Source organism: Anopheles funestus, chromosome 3RL (assembly GCF_943734845.2).
Source record: "Anopheles funestus chromosome 3RL, idAnoFuneDA-416_04, whole genome shotgun sequence".
Classification (NCBI taxonomy): domain Eukaryota; kingdom Metazoa; phylum Arthropoda; class Insecta; order Diptera; family Culicidae; genus Anopheles; species Anopheles funestus.
In genome coordinates, this window is record NC_064599.1 from 6526197 (window position 1) to 6544603 (window position 18407).

The 18407-nt window shown below is 42.0% G+C and overlaps 1 protein-coding gene across 22 annotated transcripts in view; it reads left to right on the plus strand.

Annotated features, from left to right (window-relative positions):
- The window catches only part of LOC125772266 (mediator of RNA polymerase II transcription subunit 13), an 85167-nt gene that overhangs the window by 15463 nt on the left and 51297 nt on the right, over positions 1 to 18407 (plus strand). For 16 of the 22 annotated variants that reach the window (XR_007419456.1, XM_049443778.1, XM_049443772.1 and 13 more), the window contains exon 2: positions 15040 to 16165. Coding sequence is in view for 21 of the 22 variants with exons in the window: in XM_049443778.1 (XP_049299735.1) it covers positions 16079 to 16165 (87 nt within the window). In the remaining variant the exon portion in view is untranslated. Of the gene's footprint in view, positions 1 to 11; positions 1123 to 14120; positions 14879 to 15039; positions 16166 to 18407 lie in introns of those variants that run through there. The other 6 variants (XM_049443773.1, XM_049443785.1, XM_049443783.1 and 3 more) reach the window with 3 other exon arrangements.

An 18407-nucleotide genomic window follows, 5' to 3' on the forward strand; every position in this document is an offset into this window, starting at 1 on the left:
ATTGCGGAAAAGGAAATTTAAGAATAGAAAACGTCAAACGATGTGCCAACCTCGATTGCACAAAAAACAGGATCCGAAAGACGTGAAGGACGACGCAGTTCATGCATTTTGTACGTGCGCGTGTGTGTGCCTACGAGTGTGTGCAATGAAGTGCGTGCGTTTGTGTATGCTCGCGTCTGCATGTGTTGCAGTTTCAACAAAGGATGAAAGTGCAAAAGCTAACCGTGTGGCAAGCTGTGCGTGCAGCAGAAGCGCTACCGAAAAAAAGAAGAAAAGAGCCCATATTCTTTCCCCATACCCAACAACAGTGTATATCTGTGTGTCTGCTGCGTGTGTGCATTTGTGTGTGAGGTTGCGTGCGTAGAATAAATTTGTGAGTCGCTGCTGTACGCACACCTGCGTGCGACGGTACGAGAAAAGCGTATCAACAAGAATAAGAGCAGCAGAAAGTGTGCAGCAAACCAGCAAGCTCTGGCGGCGAAAAGGATACACAACAATGCGACTGAAAGCTGTGCTTACCAACACATCAGTGTACGGGAAGACGCACACACACACACCAAGCAAACGCGTCTTGTACTGCTTTTCCAGGACATTCGCACCGCCCACCCCACCACTCCGTTGCATTGTGTGTGTTTTTTTTGTCTAACTTTATGTTGCTGAAACATCTTGCCAAAAAGGATCATATGTGAGCGCCGACGCCATTCGTGTGCGTGTGTGTGTTTGTGTGGTGAAAAGGATCTATGCAATGTGAAGGAGGGATAAGCAAAGTGAGACGAATGCGTGCAATTGATGCTTTCGGATCGAGATTGGGATCGAGTAATTAATGCAGGGTTGTTCATTCTTGATTTTGCTAAAATTTGTGGTAGACTTTGTTGATTATTTAGTAATAAGCATTAAAATTACATCCACTTCAAAGATTTTATGAATGTTCTTTTACGAGATTTAAAAGTAATTTTGTATCTCATGAGTAACCCTGCATTAATGTTGAATGGCTGGAACACATGCCGTGTGGGTGTATTGTGTCGGGCACAAGTCCCTGGATCTGTTCGGCTATCAAGTTCAATTCCGAAGGTTCGTGGGACAAGAAGGCAGGACGTCACGGCATCAAATTCAATTGCAAAGGTAAGCAATATTCGCCTATTTTCGCATGTTTCGCATCCCTTCAAATAGTAAATTGTGCAAAGATGAAATAGTGTGTCGGTCCTAGTAGTCCGGCGCTTCCGGCAACAGCTTCCATAATGGAAACACTCTCGCATTCTCTCCTGTCTATTTGTTGTACTCTCTCTCGCTCTTGGGAAGGGATACAAATCATGCACCTCTCTCTCTCTCTCAGCATAAAATCAAAGGACTCCGATGACCATGAAAATGGTTTCTTGTGGGCTTTTCCACTAAGGAAGAGGGGAAAAATGAATGATGGGGCAGCAATAAAACAACACAACGCCGTAACCAAAACCAACAACCACTTCCGGCTCTCGTGCCAATGTGTATGTGTGCATGCTGGTGATAAAGTGCTGCGAATAATCGATTACAGGCAGCATCTTCTTTTGTGTTGTGATAATTTGATTGCATCGTTGTTTGTTGCTGCTTCCTATCATACACACACATACAGAGAAACGCCTTATGTCATAAATTTATCATCCCGGGGCAACAGCTTTTGTTGAAGCTGTTGGTGAGCTGTACGCACACACACACACACTTACACTAGTAAAACGTATGATGCGTTTTCCTTCGTTTAAATATCCCCCTTTTTCAATCGTGAAACACGCACAGGATGCTATGCGGGAAATGTATTTGTCATCTCACCTCATCGAAAATTCGACGACGATCGGTTAGCAGTTATGGCGTCTGCTGGCTGGCGCCTGTTTTCGACAACTGCCTCTAGTTGCGGGATGCGTTGCGTACAGCGCACCGGTTCATTGTGCGTGCGTGTGCCTACGGGTGTATGTGTTAGTATGATTGAACGCTCACCGATTTTGGATTGAAGGTGGCGTAACAATGGCGCCTGCTGCATGACACCCGGCTATAATGTCCCTGGGCTCCAAGGGTGTTCTGGATTTTTTTTGGTTTTTATCACTACTCAGTCGGTTTTGCCTTGATATTTGCTGATTGTGATAAGGCTGTTTGGAAATAACTCAAGCTCAATTAACAATAAAATTAGTAAAAATAAAATTATTATTAAATTTAATATCAAAACAAGAAGAGTCTTGCTAGAAATGTTTTAATTTGGAAATATAACAGATTGGGAGATTCGAATCTAATCCGGAGCAGACAACTCAGTAACAAAAATTATTCTAAAAATATAAAACAAATAATCTGAAATGTATTACTATCATATTGGAGGTATTTATCTTATTATCGAATACTTTCATTTACAAATATCACTATTTTATTAAAAAAAACCTAAGGTTAAGGTTATAATTATAAATACAGTTTCGAAAGGGCAAATTGATATGGTTATCTTCTTCCATTAGTCTTTGATAACAAATGAAATGTCAAATAATTTAAATGTTATAATGGTTCTATTTTGAAACTCAAACCATTAACATTTGACATTTAAATGTTTACACCAAAAAGAATCTTCAGTTAGTAGTAGATTTTCTATCCTTGTTTTAATAGACACCATTGCCCAAGATGCTTAAGACGAGTGTTCTCGAACTGGTTTTCAGCAGTTTGTGAAAATGTTATCAAACCCCCTTGTGTGTATTCGCTTTTACGTGGCGTTCATCACGTCAAAAAGCTCTAGAAATGACCACCGTAAACCGGGTCTGTTTTCCAGTTCCCGTTACTCTTTCGTTCCAGTAGATGTGTTCTCCGTGCTGGGGTTTTTTCTGCTGGCCTTCTCCCATCCAACCGCCGGCTAGTAGTTGTTTTGTGCATTGTTTAGTCTGTCTGGTATTATAACTCTACCGAAACGCGCTGGGCGTCAAGTCAAGTTCGCCACACAGCCCACCGCCCCCCTTTTGAAGATCCGCAAGTTTTGAACATTCAACTCTCAATCATTTCCAGTGCATGAAAAACGGCACCGTGGTGGAATGGAAAAGTGTTTGCTGGGAGAGTCATTTGCCGTACATTTGCAGCGGAAAATTGATTTTCAATTGTGAACCCTTTTGGCCTTCAATTTCCATACAACAAACGGTAAATGGGGTTCGTTTTGAAGGTTTATGTTTTGGAGTTTGGAGTTTGACCACCCCGATTTGGGGGGGTTGCATCATTGATATGCAAAAAAAGAGGTGTACATACCGGGACAGTTCGACAGGTCAAACAAATGGGCCAGCCGGCTCCCAACAAAACACAAAACCACAAATGAATGGAACGAGACGCAACCGAAAATCATGATACGAATTCGTGCGTAACAACAACAACTCTTTGTTGCCAGTTTCCTGATTTGTGTCGTAAATCATACATGGAAAACACTCCAAATTCTGTATAGCGCTGCAATGCCTCCCCATTTGCTGGGAGTTTGTTGAGGTTTTCAGTACGTGATGTTTAGCTGCACGGATAAACTCAACATTAAATGGAAAGCTACCATCACGCCATAAAGGACTGCGAAGCACCCGATGTTAAGATTTTAATCATGGCAGCTTATATCGTGTACTGTTCCGGGGGATAGACTCCTGCTCTGCTTTTAGTCTGTCGACAGCCAATTAGGTTAAATAATCCACTAACGTTCTAAACGAAACCTTTGTCTCCGGCTTTACGTTCTGTTACAGCACACAAACATACAATCATAAGGATGGTCCCATTGCCACCATTTTATTTGTGTTCTCTTTCTCGAACATTGGTGTGAATCCTTCTGACTGTTGTGTTGAATTTTGGAATGATAGAATCAAGGATGCTCTCGAATTTTTGGGGAGACGAAAAAAAGCTGTCTCCTCTTTCTGTTTTCATCTTACGGTTGGATCTGTTTTTGACAACTTCGTTTGTTGTCCTTGTTACGAATCAGCAGCAAGGTCTTAATTAATTAGAATGATTAGTTCCCGTGATGAGGTGAATTGTTTTGGAATTGAATTTTCGGCAGAAACTCGTTTCTTTGGACAACTTGATGACTTGGTTTTATTCTGTTTATTTTAATTTTAAATGTTCTTTATATACTTTTTGTCAATTTACGTCGTTTGAATGATTTAGTTTTAAAATATAAACTGGACTTCTTCTTTAATATGTTTTTTTTCAATAATATTTTTAATGCGAAAGACTAATGTTAACTTATATTGAAAGGAATTTTTTGATGTTATGAAAAGGGTCAAAATGTTCATTTCACGGTACCTTAGAATCAGTTCAACCGGCATAGAAAATGCCATTTTCCAACCGCTTCATCCCAGCATCAGCATAAAATGGCATACATAAACACTCAATGGTGTTTAATAGCTAAAGGGAGACTGCTATAGTCCTTTCATTTACTGCACTTTAAGTAAGCCAGTAACGTAGTGGTTGTACCTTAGTCTGTGTACGTCGTTATCATCTTCTGCCGTCCAATTTTGCACGCTATTTGCCAGCAATTATGGCACGTTCCGCATTAAAAGCCCATTTCCTCATGACCAAACCCGAAACGTCCAACGCGCGCTAAAGCACAGAAGCAACCGGCAGTCGCCAACATACAGAAGCGGTCATACACCCAGCAGCATCATGCATCGGTCCTTCGCCGGTTGTGTACCCCGGTGTGTGGTGGTGTGTCGGTCATGGTCTAGAAAAGAAACCGATTCCGTATGAAAGGATCGGTTTTGTCGTGATTGTGCCCGTTCCTGATGATGAAAGGGGGTGGATGAGGGGTAGTACAACATCCAGGGTGTAGGGGGGTGTGGGGTGGAATTTATGCACTCATCGTCTGCCCACCTTCAATGCTCGAACGAACCCGAGAGCAAATGGGTGGGGAAGATAGTCCGTTCCGGAACAACCCGTTTTGAAGCGTGTAATAATAATCAGTACACTTCACCAGCCGATTCTTGCAACGAAGGAGTGAGTGATTATGGAGCAGAGTCGGGTGAATGGACCGCCTTTCCGAGTAGCCAGATCCAGATCCCTTCCGACAAGCCTGTGTTTGTGGGACGGTGTGTCTAACGGGGCTGGAGGCTTCCTGTCGTAATCTATCTCGCGATGAGTTATTTATCGTCGAAGCGCGGGCTGCACACTTGCGCTTAAGACACACACAGCGTGGTCCCGTGTGCGGAAATTGCTTATGCTAAGTTGAATCGCCCAGATCGCACACTCTCGGCAAGACCGATCGAATCCTCCAATGCTGTATGTGTGTTCCGACTAACGAAGGGCTGACGTGATTTCAGCCGATCGATTTGAATCTATTTTTATGGCACACACACCCGTTACAATCGATTAAGAAACTTATCCATCCAGGGTGAGTTGATGGGGCGTAAGCTTGATGGCCAGATTTGCCGTCGATTGCTGTCAGGAAAAATATGTCATATTCAGTTTAGCATACGAAGTAACAAATTAATGTTCCTTTGGGTCTTAAAAATCGGAGTTAAATGCAATTCCAAAAAAAGCACGTACAGTTTAATGAGTTTACTTTTTTATAGCACAATTTCGCTGACAGTATACGATAACAATGAGCCTAATCTTTCATGTTATAACCACTAACTATTGTGAGTAATTTAAGTATTTGCAAGAACCGCTCTAGAATTCGATTTGGAGTCGATTTCTGTAACTAAATTTGCTGCAAAATTTTAATTCATTTTGTGTTTTATAATTTAAAATTGAAAAAAAAACAAACAAGAAATCATTGTGCTATAAATACATTATAGCAAGTTTTTTAAAAGACAATCCTGTATGTCAGAGATTTAGACAAATGTAGTGGATTGCTCAATTTTTTGCTATAATCAGAAATTAATGTGTATTTTCAACATAAACTGTTCCACACAATTATAATTTCTAACTTCGAATTAGTCCCTAAAATTGAAGGACAAATCCCACATGTCAATCACCCTGCTTCACAGCTTCGATTTTGATGGTCAAAACCTTCCATTCTTCGTTCGGTGTAGTGCTAATGGTTAAAGACGTTCCGACAGCATAAGCCGTCCTGATGAATAATGTTACATTTGGCTGGCAAGGGCATTTGCACAACTATTTGCAGTATTGACCGCCGCCGTAACACGTTCAGCCCTTTGCGTGATGAGTGGACGCATGCCATGGCTGATGGCGTCTGCGGCAAGAACGCAGCGGTTCCTTGCAATGTCGAACCCTGTCTAAGACACTGCCGGTCTGGCGGTCCAATTAGGGTCTATGCTACCAGCGTAGTCGCCGCCGCCATTGCTTGGATGCATAACTTCGAATGATCTTCGACGGAAGATCATCTTCGGCGAGTCGCTTTGGAGGCACGCGGGAGATGGTGCACAAAATTAAAATGGCAGCAAAATATAATTGCAACAATTACTCTTTCACGTTGTATTTTTGGGTTCGCGAGCTGTCGGTTCTTGTTGAAATGTAAATGGCTGCATGCAATCTTGAAGAGGGTGGGCAGAAAAGGATCCGCTTCAAATGCATTGCGTTTTAATGGTTTCATGTTGTAGGGATTGTAATCAGCAACAACCCTGCATAGACAAATCTGTGTTTATTAATAAGATATTTATTTTACTTACTTTTATATTTAGAACTAAAAGAGTTTTGATTTAGTATAGCTGTGTAGTACATTTCATATTCTCATTTTTTTCTGTTTAAGTTGCTATAAAACAATTCTCTAATGTTTTAAATTATTCCCTAATTTATAGTACAGCTTCCTGTAACCATAATTTTTTTCTTGATCGAAACGAAAAGCACAAGTAAATCAACCACTCTAACCAACGATACCCATTCAGGAGGGATCTTTGTCCGCGGGGACTTTCCTATTGCTATAAAGTTTTTCACGTAAAAAAGCAACTGTTTGAAGGGTGGTATAAAAGAGCAAAAAAAAATGGCTGTCATGTTAAAGCTCAACCAAACCACGTAAACAAAACCAAATTGGATGGTTTGTAATTGATTGATGTTTTCGACCCCGCACCGGTGCGTTTCTTGTTCGATAGTTTTTTTTTTGAAGAGAAGATGAAAAAAAACGCGAAGTTCATCAAATTGCACTTCAGACGGCGGTAAAGAAGATCGTTTTTTTTTTTGTATATTCATCTTAAACTTTTGCCAAGCACGAAAATAGCGGAAAGGTGACTCAACAACGGTGGTAAAACTTTTATCCCATCATCATCGTCTATCTAGCTGTAGTCGGTTGGTGGTGGTGCGAGATATGTCCATCACCTGAGGGGGGAGGTGATGAAAAACGACGAAAAGTGATCCAGTTTGGCATGTTGCTGTGTGGTTGGTGTTCCGCAACCGCACCAACCCATTTGCTCCATGCACGTTCCGTTCCAATCTGATTGCGATCTGTTATGGCTACGTAGCCTTGGATCTTTTCCATTCGCTGTTTTATTCGCCTTTTTTTGCCCACTTTTCTACTGCTGAAGGAAAAGGTTTTTCTTTGGTCACTGCACACTTTTGTCGGCATGCGAGTCGTCGAAGGTAAAACTCGCTTTTCTTCACGTGCCCTGTGCGGGAGGGGAAGATCCGGAGCGGTGTGTGGAGAGAAGGGGTTCATAATTTTTCCGACCCGCTCGAACGAACATGGCCAAGCAATTGCCTCCTTCGCACCACTATTTTGGCCAGTTTACCCGTACGCACAGCACTCTGCCACTGCCGGCATGGAGTATTGGCCCTCTAAATTACAAGTCTATGCACTTGAAACACTGCTGCACATCTCTCGCATCGTGTGATGTTTTAATCATTAGCTTGAGGGAGTTTTTTTTAGCGACGATGGACACATCTTTTGTGGGATGAGAGGGTGTCGCCGGCAAGTCGCACCATTTGTACCGTTGCTTAATTTATTTTTATTTCACCTTTTTTCGTGGCTGTGGAACTACAAGTTTTCGTTGAAGGGGGGGAAATTTTTGCGCATTTGTGACTTCCTTTCCAGGCAAAAGTCTGTTGAAAGATGTGAGTCGCAGGTATGAAAAGCTTGTGTATTTTGTTGGTGGTTGTTGTGAAATAAGAAATGCTTAAAACCACCGAATCGACAGCTGGTGGTTTATTGCCTTTCTTGCTTTACTTTTTTTTTGATGAATGCAACCAAGTTATGCCGGTCATGAGGGATGAGTGTAGGGTAAGAGGAAAACATCGGTGTTCATTTCCGGTTTTTTTTTGCAGTTCGCCTTTTCTTCATCCGATTGAGTTGATCGATTGAATGTACGTCATATGATGTTCTGAAGTGTTTGCGGATTTTTTTTACTTCACGATGAGTAGAACTTGCGCTAGCTGTGTAGAAAATTGTATATTGTTTTAGATTAAATTTCACATTAAATAAGAAATAAGGTTTCTAATCGCTAAGCATATAGTATAAACAGTACTGTAGACAAGGATTATAGCAAAGAACAAAAAACGTTACCAATGGAAAATCAAACAAGTTTTGCACAGTTTGCCATAAATTTTCTATTGTGAGTCAAGGAAAAGATTAAGATGGATCGCTATAACTAGTGTTAGAATAAAATCGTGTCCTCCATCCTATGATGGAGTTCAGTAACCCTGCCTATCCCCAAGCGACATCTTAAACGGGCTGTTTATCGCAATTCTTTTCCGAACACAAGTGAAACAAGTAAAAGCAAAAAAAAATATCAAAGCGAAAAGATATACCAAACCCAAAAGGGCTGCCGTGTTCTGTGGAGCTGTCGCCGGTATCGTGGCTCCTTATCGTGATGACAGACCTTCGCTCCGGCAGTAATTTCTGTATCACTGTACCATCTTTTTTCTCCAGCATGACGCAAAACAGACGACGGGGGGGTTTAGGCTCCGTTACTTCCCGGAGTGCATTAGCCGGCTAGTGGTATAGTGTCCCGTCGTTCATCGTGTACGACGTGGTGCATCTTGTTGCATTTTTGCATTTTGTGGTGTGTATGAACAGGGAACAAGGAAGCAAAAGAGGACAGATGGAAGTAACGGAAGGCGGTAATTGAAGACGAGAGATTGTGATCCACCAAGTGAAAGGGGTCAGGTGGAAATGGATTAAGGGGGAAGGGGGGGGGTGGGGATGGGCGAGCGGGACGAGGGATGCAGCGTGACATCAATTGCAGTTCTCATTTCTCCTCGGTGCATTTGAGTGTGACAGGTGAAAGCCATCGGTACGGGAAAAGAAGAACCACCGTTCTGCACTGCCAAAGCACAAAAGCATGGTGGTGTTGCAGAAAAGGGTTTTAAAATGTGGTGTAAAATAAATATAAAATATAAGCAAAAGAAGAGGAAACCAAAAAACCCGCATTCAGGAACAAATCTCTTCAGCAAATCTCGCACACTTTCAACGTGGTCGTGGCGCGCTGGGAGATTATGATGTGAGAGGGTGCAGAACTGTTACTCACCGCCCTGTTTTAAAGGTGGGATAAAATGCAACGGCAACATAAATAAATAAACGTGTGCCCAACCGCTTTGATTCTATGCAAATATGAAAGCCAGGCAGCACCATATTTTTTGTGTGTGTCGTGAACCGGGAAGGCGAAGCAACCCAAACCTGCCAACAGATCCTTTCCGCTGCGCCAGATCTCCAGACAAGGCCACTGCACGTCTGCCAGCACTGGATAGGAGCTGGTTATGCGAGACAGATTGGATTGGATTGTGGTCGGATCGGATGAAGTGTTCGTGAGTTGAAGCAGAAGAGGGGAAAGAAAAAAAAGAAATAGGTACAAATAATATAAAACCTGACCCCGTCGTTACTTGATCTCGCACTGTGCGGTGTCTAAAATGTTGGACGCGGAAATATCTAAAACCCACTCGCACCGTTGGAGAAGGATATCGTTTTGCACTGGGAGATTTGTTTTTTTTGTTGATGTGTATGACGCTGAACTAATGATGCCCTCGGGAGATACGGCGAGAAGTTGTTGGTACGTGATAGTTGTTCTATTTCTTTGCGCTTTGTACGTAACGGATTCCTTCTTTTCTATTCGTATCATAGAGGAGCTGATGGTTTTAGTGGGCTATCAAAACATAGGAAAGAATTCAACGTATTGCATATGTGGAGCATGTGGTGGAGCAATGACTGGCGAGTTCGAGTTTAGAAATAGCGTCGATGTTATTTCCGGTATTTAACAACACAAGATATAGATGGATTTAATACAATCTCGTCAAGTTTGAAAGACACTCTGACGTTAAAATACCAAAGGTTGATAGTCATCTCTTATTCGTAAAATTATGAGTAACTCGTTCAATGAATCAATCAATAGACTATGACTTCATTTGTTGGAACTTGGGTATAAGATTTTTTTAAACTCAAATTAATCATTAAATCTTTAAACGTCTTATGAGATATTGGATTAGTGATGTTGTTTTCCCGAAAATTGTATTTTTTTATTTGATCTTCTTTTTACATTCGACATTCTAAACTGTTTGCTGTATTCAATGTCGATTGCGTTCAATTTTCCAGCAATTTAAGTGCTCCTCCGTACTTCCTTAGGGCGGTCAATTCTTTGTTCTTGCACCCTTCATTTCCCAATCACCGCAAGCATACGTTTAGCTGTGTGTTGAAAACGGAGATTCAACATTCGTAAAGTGATCCGGGTTAAATTTGAAATTCTAACTCCACCGCACACCCGTTGGCGGCGCTCGCTCTTCGATGTTTCGGAACTTTAGAATGTTGGTTTTAAATTTTAGGCTCCACCAGCCGCATTCCTATGGTTTCCTGTACGGTTTGCAATGCAAGGTTTTTGGTAAAGCAAAAGAAGACCACTTTTAGATTGCGCCGCGCGTTAACCCTTGATCATGGGCACGATCGAGACGAAGCTGCCACCAATGTGGGGTGGAAGAAAGAATCCATCTGGCAACCAAGCAGTGGTTGGAATCGGTTGCAATCACACTCATCCCAAACCACCCACTTCTCCACCCCACCCAGCGCACTTTTCCGTGGCTCGAGAATGCAATCGATGACGCAATCCGATGCTAACGACGACGACGACGTGGCAATGGGGATGTTAAAAAATGGGGCTAAGGTTTCAGCACCAACCGTTCAACGAAGGCAACACCAGGCGGCGTGTGTGTGTATGTCTGTGTATCTTGACGTTGATCGTTGCCTGTCGATCGTTTAAGTCGAACAACTGTGGCTTTGGTAATGGTTCGGCGCAAAACGCTAACGTTCCGATCGCTTTTTTCCGTTTGAACGATTTTGTTATGCACATGAGTGACGATGAGAGAATCGTTTTAATTGCGGAAAGTGATACATGTCCGGGTATTGTGGTGTGCGTGTTTTATGTGTTATTTTATTTGTTGTTTTTAATTGCATTAACATTCTTTAATTGCTTTTTTTTGTTAAATTAAATTAATTTAACAAATTGTTTAATATTCTCACCACAATGAGCGATGATAGGGTGAAACAATTATTTTTTTTTCATGTCTTTTTTGAACAAAGACGTAACAATATTATTTTATACAGATCATTCTCTCGTTCCATAGCAAAAAAATGATTTCATAATTATTGGTCGTTTCTTGATGCATTTAAGGCGATGATCTTTTCGACCAACTCACGAACTCGGTGGTGCAATACAGCCAACAATAACAGTCTGCATACTACCACCAAAACTGCACCCTTTTAGTCGCATTGCATTCGATGCAATTGACATTTACCGCAAATTAACCTGTTGTCTGGGTACTGTATCGTTTCTTACCCCCATTCATTCCCCCCATAAAACTCACTCTCAGCCATATTGTAACCACGAAACCCTACCACCCTTTGGCCGTGTGTTTGTAGAGCAAAAATGGGTGAAATGCATTCGCCCACCGGTGTGCTTCTTCGACCCGGCTGCATGTCTTCGTTTGCGCCCCCAAAAACCGCACGACTCGCTGTGCCTTCGACCGTGTGGCTTCGAATGGGAAATGGAAAAATTATCTTTCTTCACGCCATTCACTCGAGGCTCACTCGGAGTTTTTTTTGCAACAGAAAGATGTGTTCCCGACGGTAGAATCCGATAGAGGCCATTCTCTTTCGTGTGTAGTGTATTTTGTATTGTTTTTGCAGCAGCTTTGATAAATCGTGATCGATTCCAGGTTTGCAACGAAACAAATAGGAAACTCGTTTTTTGGATTTAGCTGATACATTGTTTATCATCATCGCTGGAAATATGGCGTGTTCTTCTCGATTTGAGTGCATGGTCGTGATTGCAAACGATTGCATCGAAGGGATTTTTAGTTTATGTTAGTGAATCAAATGATGTTATCATGTTCAAAACAAATTATTCTTTTTACATTATTTTTACAAAATATATCATACTAAGCAAAATTTTCATTCTTACTTATTTTTTATTATCTGCCTTAAGACTCTAAACTGTCTTAAAACATCCCAGGCCGCAGAAGAAGTTGATTTATTTTCTGAAACCTCATTAAAAGCTGTCCAAAAAAAACGGATGTGATTCAGTTTTATTGACATTTCTTTTTCGTGAAATGCATTATTTTCACTCGCATTTTAGAGCCACATCATTAACCACGTGAATGGGCGCACTGTGGCTTCCGTTTTTTTTTCAATTAGCCTTCTGCTTTCCCCTCATCTCATGATGCGCTCAACAGAATCGTGATTTTGAAAATTTACTTACGTTCGAAAGCAAACAAAGAAACCTCACATCCACGGTGGTATTAGTTCGGTCAACAGTGTGTCCTCTGTCCAACTTTTCGATCTGTACTCCCAGACGAGATTCGTTCCCTTCTGCATCCTCTGCTTCTTCGTTATTGGTGCAGCTGCACTGCAAAGGGACAGTCGTTTTCTAGCATCCGACACACATAGGCAGACACCGCGACCCTTCTTCGGTAGAAAACAATCATTAGGCAGGCATGAAAGTCGAACACGAAAATCGAACGTTCGGCTCGTTTAAAGATTGACTGCTGCACACGCGTCACCGTCGAGCCGGGGCAGGATAGGACCATTCAATAATTTAGTCATGTTTACGGGATCTGTCTGTCATTCCGGGAGACAGGAGATGGGCACGAAAATGCATGCGAGACTTGCACACTTTCGTGCCCTGTTGTGTCCCCGCGTCCGTCAGCTGCGTTCGCTTTTACGGAACAAAATGGGATCGTTAGAGCAAATGGTTGCATCAAAGCGTTGTGTATTTACACTTTGTTGTCCATTTGGAGTCGGTCGTTGGAACTATGATAAATCAATGCTAAATTACGTTCATCTGCTGCAGTGTGTTGGTGGATATTGGATATATGGATGGTGCAATTTGCACCAAAAATAAGACACCAAGAATACAGGGGTTTTCAGGTCAGATTTCGATGATATCGCTATACGCTAAGAGGTGCACCCAAAATTAAGTATTGATAAGTTTAAAGACCTTTAATATATTTTGAATCGTTATAAGAATACTGTGGAGAGCAATGCCGTTTATCCGGGTGTCGGTTTATCCGTACCGCTTTCACAGTTTGACATTTCAACTTCAAAGCAGATTTTGACAGAAATTTGTTAAAGTCCAAATATAAGTAATTTACAACTTATTTTATGTAATATTTCTAGAACTACTGATATGACTCCACAGAACCATCCAATTATTTCGCGTTAACTGCACTTCATTTGGCGTGTTTTTTCAACTTTTAATATTTAATATTTAATTACTTAATATTTGACCCTTCGCAAAAAAACTTCAACTTCCTACTGAACGACTCCTCTACTGTCGATAGTGGCTTGAGAACAATGTCAACAACATCTTCTAATGGGCTTTGTCATGCTTTGTGCTTTGACAAAACGATTTGTAACATGATTATGTCTCGCAAACAAAAAAAGGGACACATCTTTCACCAATGATGCGATGGATCTTTCCTTTGTCCAGTTAAAAAATGTGCCGAAGAATGAATACATCCATGCGTTAGCGTCCTCTCGACAAGTCACCATCGGTTTCATTCTTGCCAGACTCACCGTAGGTTGGAAAACAGATTGATCGGGCGTAAAAATAACCCCTAACGGTGGTATAAGGTTTAGGTTAGAAGACCTGGCCTTTGAGAAGCAAAAAAAAAACCATAATGGGCGAGTGTTCCATTCCCCTAAAAATAGTAGTTCCCCAAAAATGGTGTTATACCACCCGAGGTTGAACAGTGCATATTACACCCCTGTATGAATGCCGCACGTAGGCGTTGAAGTGGAGTTGGAATGGATTTGTCCAATGGCTTTTAATGCCATCCGCTTGTCGAAGACGTTGCCGAATGAACGCGATGTACTATTAGTTTAACCATTTTCATTCACTGTTGCAGTAGGAAATGAAATACGGAAAATTCTACCTCCTAATCGCTTTGCCATCTTTTACCATAGCCCCATAGTAATCGTTTCGTTTGGCTTTCTTCTTTCTCTCCCTTTGCAGAGTTCTGATGGCACGCTGGTTTGCGTATTTATTCCCGGGAGTCCGCGTGTCGCCGAGAAGATGTCGTCAAATTCCTGCTAATCCGACTGACATCGATACTAACTTCTGCTTCGCCGACAGTCAACGGCCAACAATGGCAGACCTACGCAGTAATCATCGTCCGCATCAACACCGAACGTGCGCTCACATTACCATCGGAAAGTGACACCCTCTTGGGGAAAGGAAACGGAATGCCTCGAGCGCTTCACTGCCTTGAAATTAAGCTGTTTAGTATCGCGTTGGTGTGCCTTGTGTTCCAAATTCCACGAGTGCCTTCTTGCTGCTGCTTTTGATGCAGCTAGCCAGCGATTAGTGGGCGACAAGAGAGCAGAACGTTGATCCGGGACTATGTTTTGGTGCAAAGGAGACGGATTCGACAACACAACATCCAACAACCTTGGCGAACGATCGAAACCGATCGATCAATCGATCGCTCGCAGTGAACTGTTTTCATCCAAACACAGCGTGATAAATGGACGAACGCGTTTTTACGAAGAGTAATCCCTGGATTGACCGATGTGCTATGTTTTATCTCATTAATTATCATGTCTTGTGTATATGTATCTGGTTTATTTTATTTTAATCTCTTGCCTTTTCGTTTTGATAAATGTACAAGCATTTAACTGATTTGTTTTCTTTTCTTTTGGTTTTATTTTAGGAGTTCGCGACAGTTTTGTGTGTAAACCAGCAATAATTGGTGTGAAAGTACAGCATATGCAAGCAGAGTGAAGTAACACAAGCACGCAGTGAAAAAAATGTAAAACCCCTTTTATACCGAGAAACCAATTAAAGGAAGGATAACGAGCAAACGTATGTACGTGAAACGACTTAACGTTCCACCGGAAGGCTACCACCGTGCTTATCCTTTGCCGTAAGGATATACGAATCGCGACGTGAATGTCGGTTTTTCCAATCTCCCATTTCGTTGGCTACACATTTCCGGCCGGAATCGGATTAATGCTTCCGGGAAAGGTGATCGCACTAACCTGTGTGTTGCTTCCTGTATTTTAGTCACGTGTGAATTGAAATACAGTGTGCGCGCTTGTGTGGGTGTCTGTGTGTGTGAGGGCGCCCGCGGATATGGCCACCGCAATGGCCATTGCAATCCCTTAAGTTCCCGATATTCGTTGGGATCGGAAAAGCGTGTGCCTTTTGCAAGTATCGATTTTCTTTTCTTTACACCCCAAAAAGGGTCAATAGTGCTTATTCAACGATTAACGAAAAAATACAACGTACCGAAAAGTTGTGTGCGTCCACCATCGCGTGGTGGGTGGTGTACTAACGGGCGCGAAAAAGGTGAAGGAGTGAGTGGATAAAGTGGAAGCATATGTCGTAAAATCCCACTAAAAATAAGGAAAATTTAATACGAGTGAGGAATAGTGTGCATCTTTCGGTGTTAGTACGACGAGAAGTTTTTTCTGTTGTTTTTCGCATTTCATTTTTTGTTCTTGTGGTGTGTATGTATGTGAAAAAAGGAATTCGAAAGTAGGAAAACTACAAGCTCGGTTTTTGTGAAGAAAATCCCTTTTTTTTGGTGTTTTGGTCCGATACATATTGTTTCCGCTCACGTTCCCTAGAGGGCGCTCGCAGCACGGGAAAAACAATATCGGTTAAAAGCGATAAATCTAGCGAAAAGCCGGAACCCCCCTCGAACGCGGGGTAGAGCGTGTGGATAAAGCGGACGGAGAAAGCGTACGATGGACATCGCAATGGATCGAAGCGGAACGGATGCCGGTGTTGCCACTATTGGCTCAGTGTTTCAGCAAATCGTCAACGAGATGAAGGTAGGTGCACGACGGACGTTGTATCCTTTCGGGGGCCCTTTTTGGCTCAGCTTGAAAAATCGAGCGAAAAACAAGGGAAAAATGTGTTGTTTTATGTAGAATGTTGCGGACATTAGTGTGTTATAAATAAGCGCTCAAACATAATGTTTAAGGGTTCCTGCTTTTGCGGACGTCACGTTTGATCGTATCCTTAACGGGTGGGATAATGGAAAGGCGTTGCGCACATTACGTTGCCTTTTATGTGTTGGACAAAATTTAGGATCTCGCACGTCGTTTTGCGAGGTCACTGGGTGTTTCTTTGCTGGTTTCGTTCTGTGTCACGTTATTTGCTTATTTGCTCGTTGATGCTGGTGTTTTTTGGTACAATTTTTCCGAACACTTTCTGGTGCTTCCGTGCTCCTGCACCGACATATTCTAACCTTATTGTCCCCGGTTTTTTTAATCTATCCAATTGACTGTTTTCCCGGACACCCGAACCACAGGGGCAGACCAGGGCGAAAAGGGAGGCAAACTTTCTGGCCTAACGACCCTTTCGCCGGTTCCGTTTTCTTCTCTATTTCCACCATCGGTTAGCGTATCTTCCCGTTCTCGACATCGGGGAGGTTGAAAGTATGTTTTTGTTTTAGTTATATGTTATTCGTTTCGTCGAAACGCGGTACCAGCGACAGGAAATGGAACGGAAACGCACCGCTAAGGGCAGTATATAAACATATACACACACTTTTATGCTGCAATGCTCTGCAGCGATGTCACCCCACAAACGGACCAGAACCTTTCGGGGAAGGGAAGTTTGAAGGAAATGAGATAAAAGTAATTTTTATTTTTAATCTCCGCCCAAGATGGCAGCGGCACGATCTGTCATAAATTCTCCAATCTTTCTTTCTCTCTTTCTCTCTCCGTTTTCTTCATCGCATCACGAAGGTTCATCCGCAAAGAACCGTTGTTCCGGGTGTTTTTTTTCCTTGTGTTTTTAACTTACGCACGTGCTCTCGGAACAGACTTCTTTGCTTGGGTCATATGTAGACAGTTCATATTTTCTTCTGTTGTTCTGTTGAATTTTGTCCCTTCTTTTCGTTTTTTTCTTCTATGTTTTATGTTCTCTTTAAACTTGTTAATGAGTTTGCTGTTTGTTAGGTTTTGTTTTATAATTTTTGCTAAAAGTTATGTTTATTTATAGTTTACTTCTATCAAGATTAACTTATTTAGAATAAAAAATGTCTTATTCGCGTGCCCCATCTTCAGGTCGTGACAGGCTAAAATATATCAAAAAATGCTACAACATTCTTTCTTTGCACTCCGACGAGAAGAATCCACTCCAAACAGTTATAAACTTTTGAATGGTTGAAGCGCACGATTTTATTTTCGTTACGTTACGAAGCGCAACCAAATGTAAAGCATGTTGGCGTATGTGTGTGGTGCATTAATTCATATTCAGCTCATAAGCAGGGGTCGAGTTGCATCGTGTGCAGCAGCTGAACAGCAGAACAGCGATAGGAGCGAAGGCGAAAGAATTGTGTCAAATGTGTCGTAAAATGCACAGCGACTGTGGCCACAGTGTGCCACACAACCGTATCACTAGGGTGACGTAAGAAAATGGGTCAATTCAGCTAGAGGTGTGTAAAACGGTTTCCGAAAGGCATCGCTGTGAAACAAACGAATTAGGGGTTTTAAATTTTTCACTCTCAAAAATGTTCATTCCCTGCTTTTTAGCTTTGGACACTTGCTGACATCGTTTTGTTGTGCTGTGCTTCAATAGCTTTTCGGGTGCCCAGACGCGTAATGTGATGAAATATATCAATAATTTACGCTTATTGAAATCAATCAAACACTCATCCCGGTTTGAGTTCGCTGCCAGTTCTCCATTTCATTGAAGCATATCAAAATCATATTACGTTTTCTTACCAACAGACGAAACGGTTTCTTTCTCGCCGAAGATGTTGAAGTTGACGAATCAATTCGCAGGCTTTTCCACCGCAATATAGCAAAAGGATCCTTTCCTGTGGATCCAAACGAACAGCAAACAGGGCGATAAATGCGTGACATTTGAAAATCGATCTATCAATCAACTCGCTTACCATTTTCACTCGCGCCCATTGTTCGACACGGCCGGCTTTTACTGGCACGTGATAATCTAATTCATACGCGCTCTGCACGTAAATAAATAAAATCCCACCCTTTCAACGTGCTCACATACACACATGATGTGGCCCGATCGGGGCAATTGTCCGGGCCGCACAGAAAC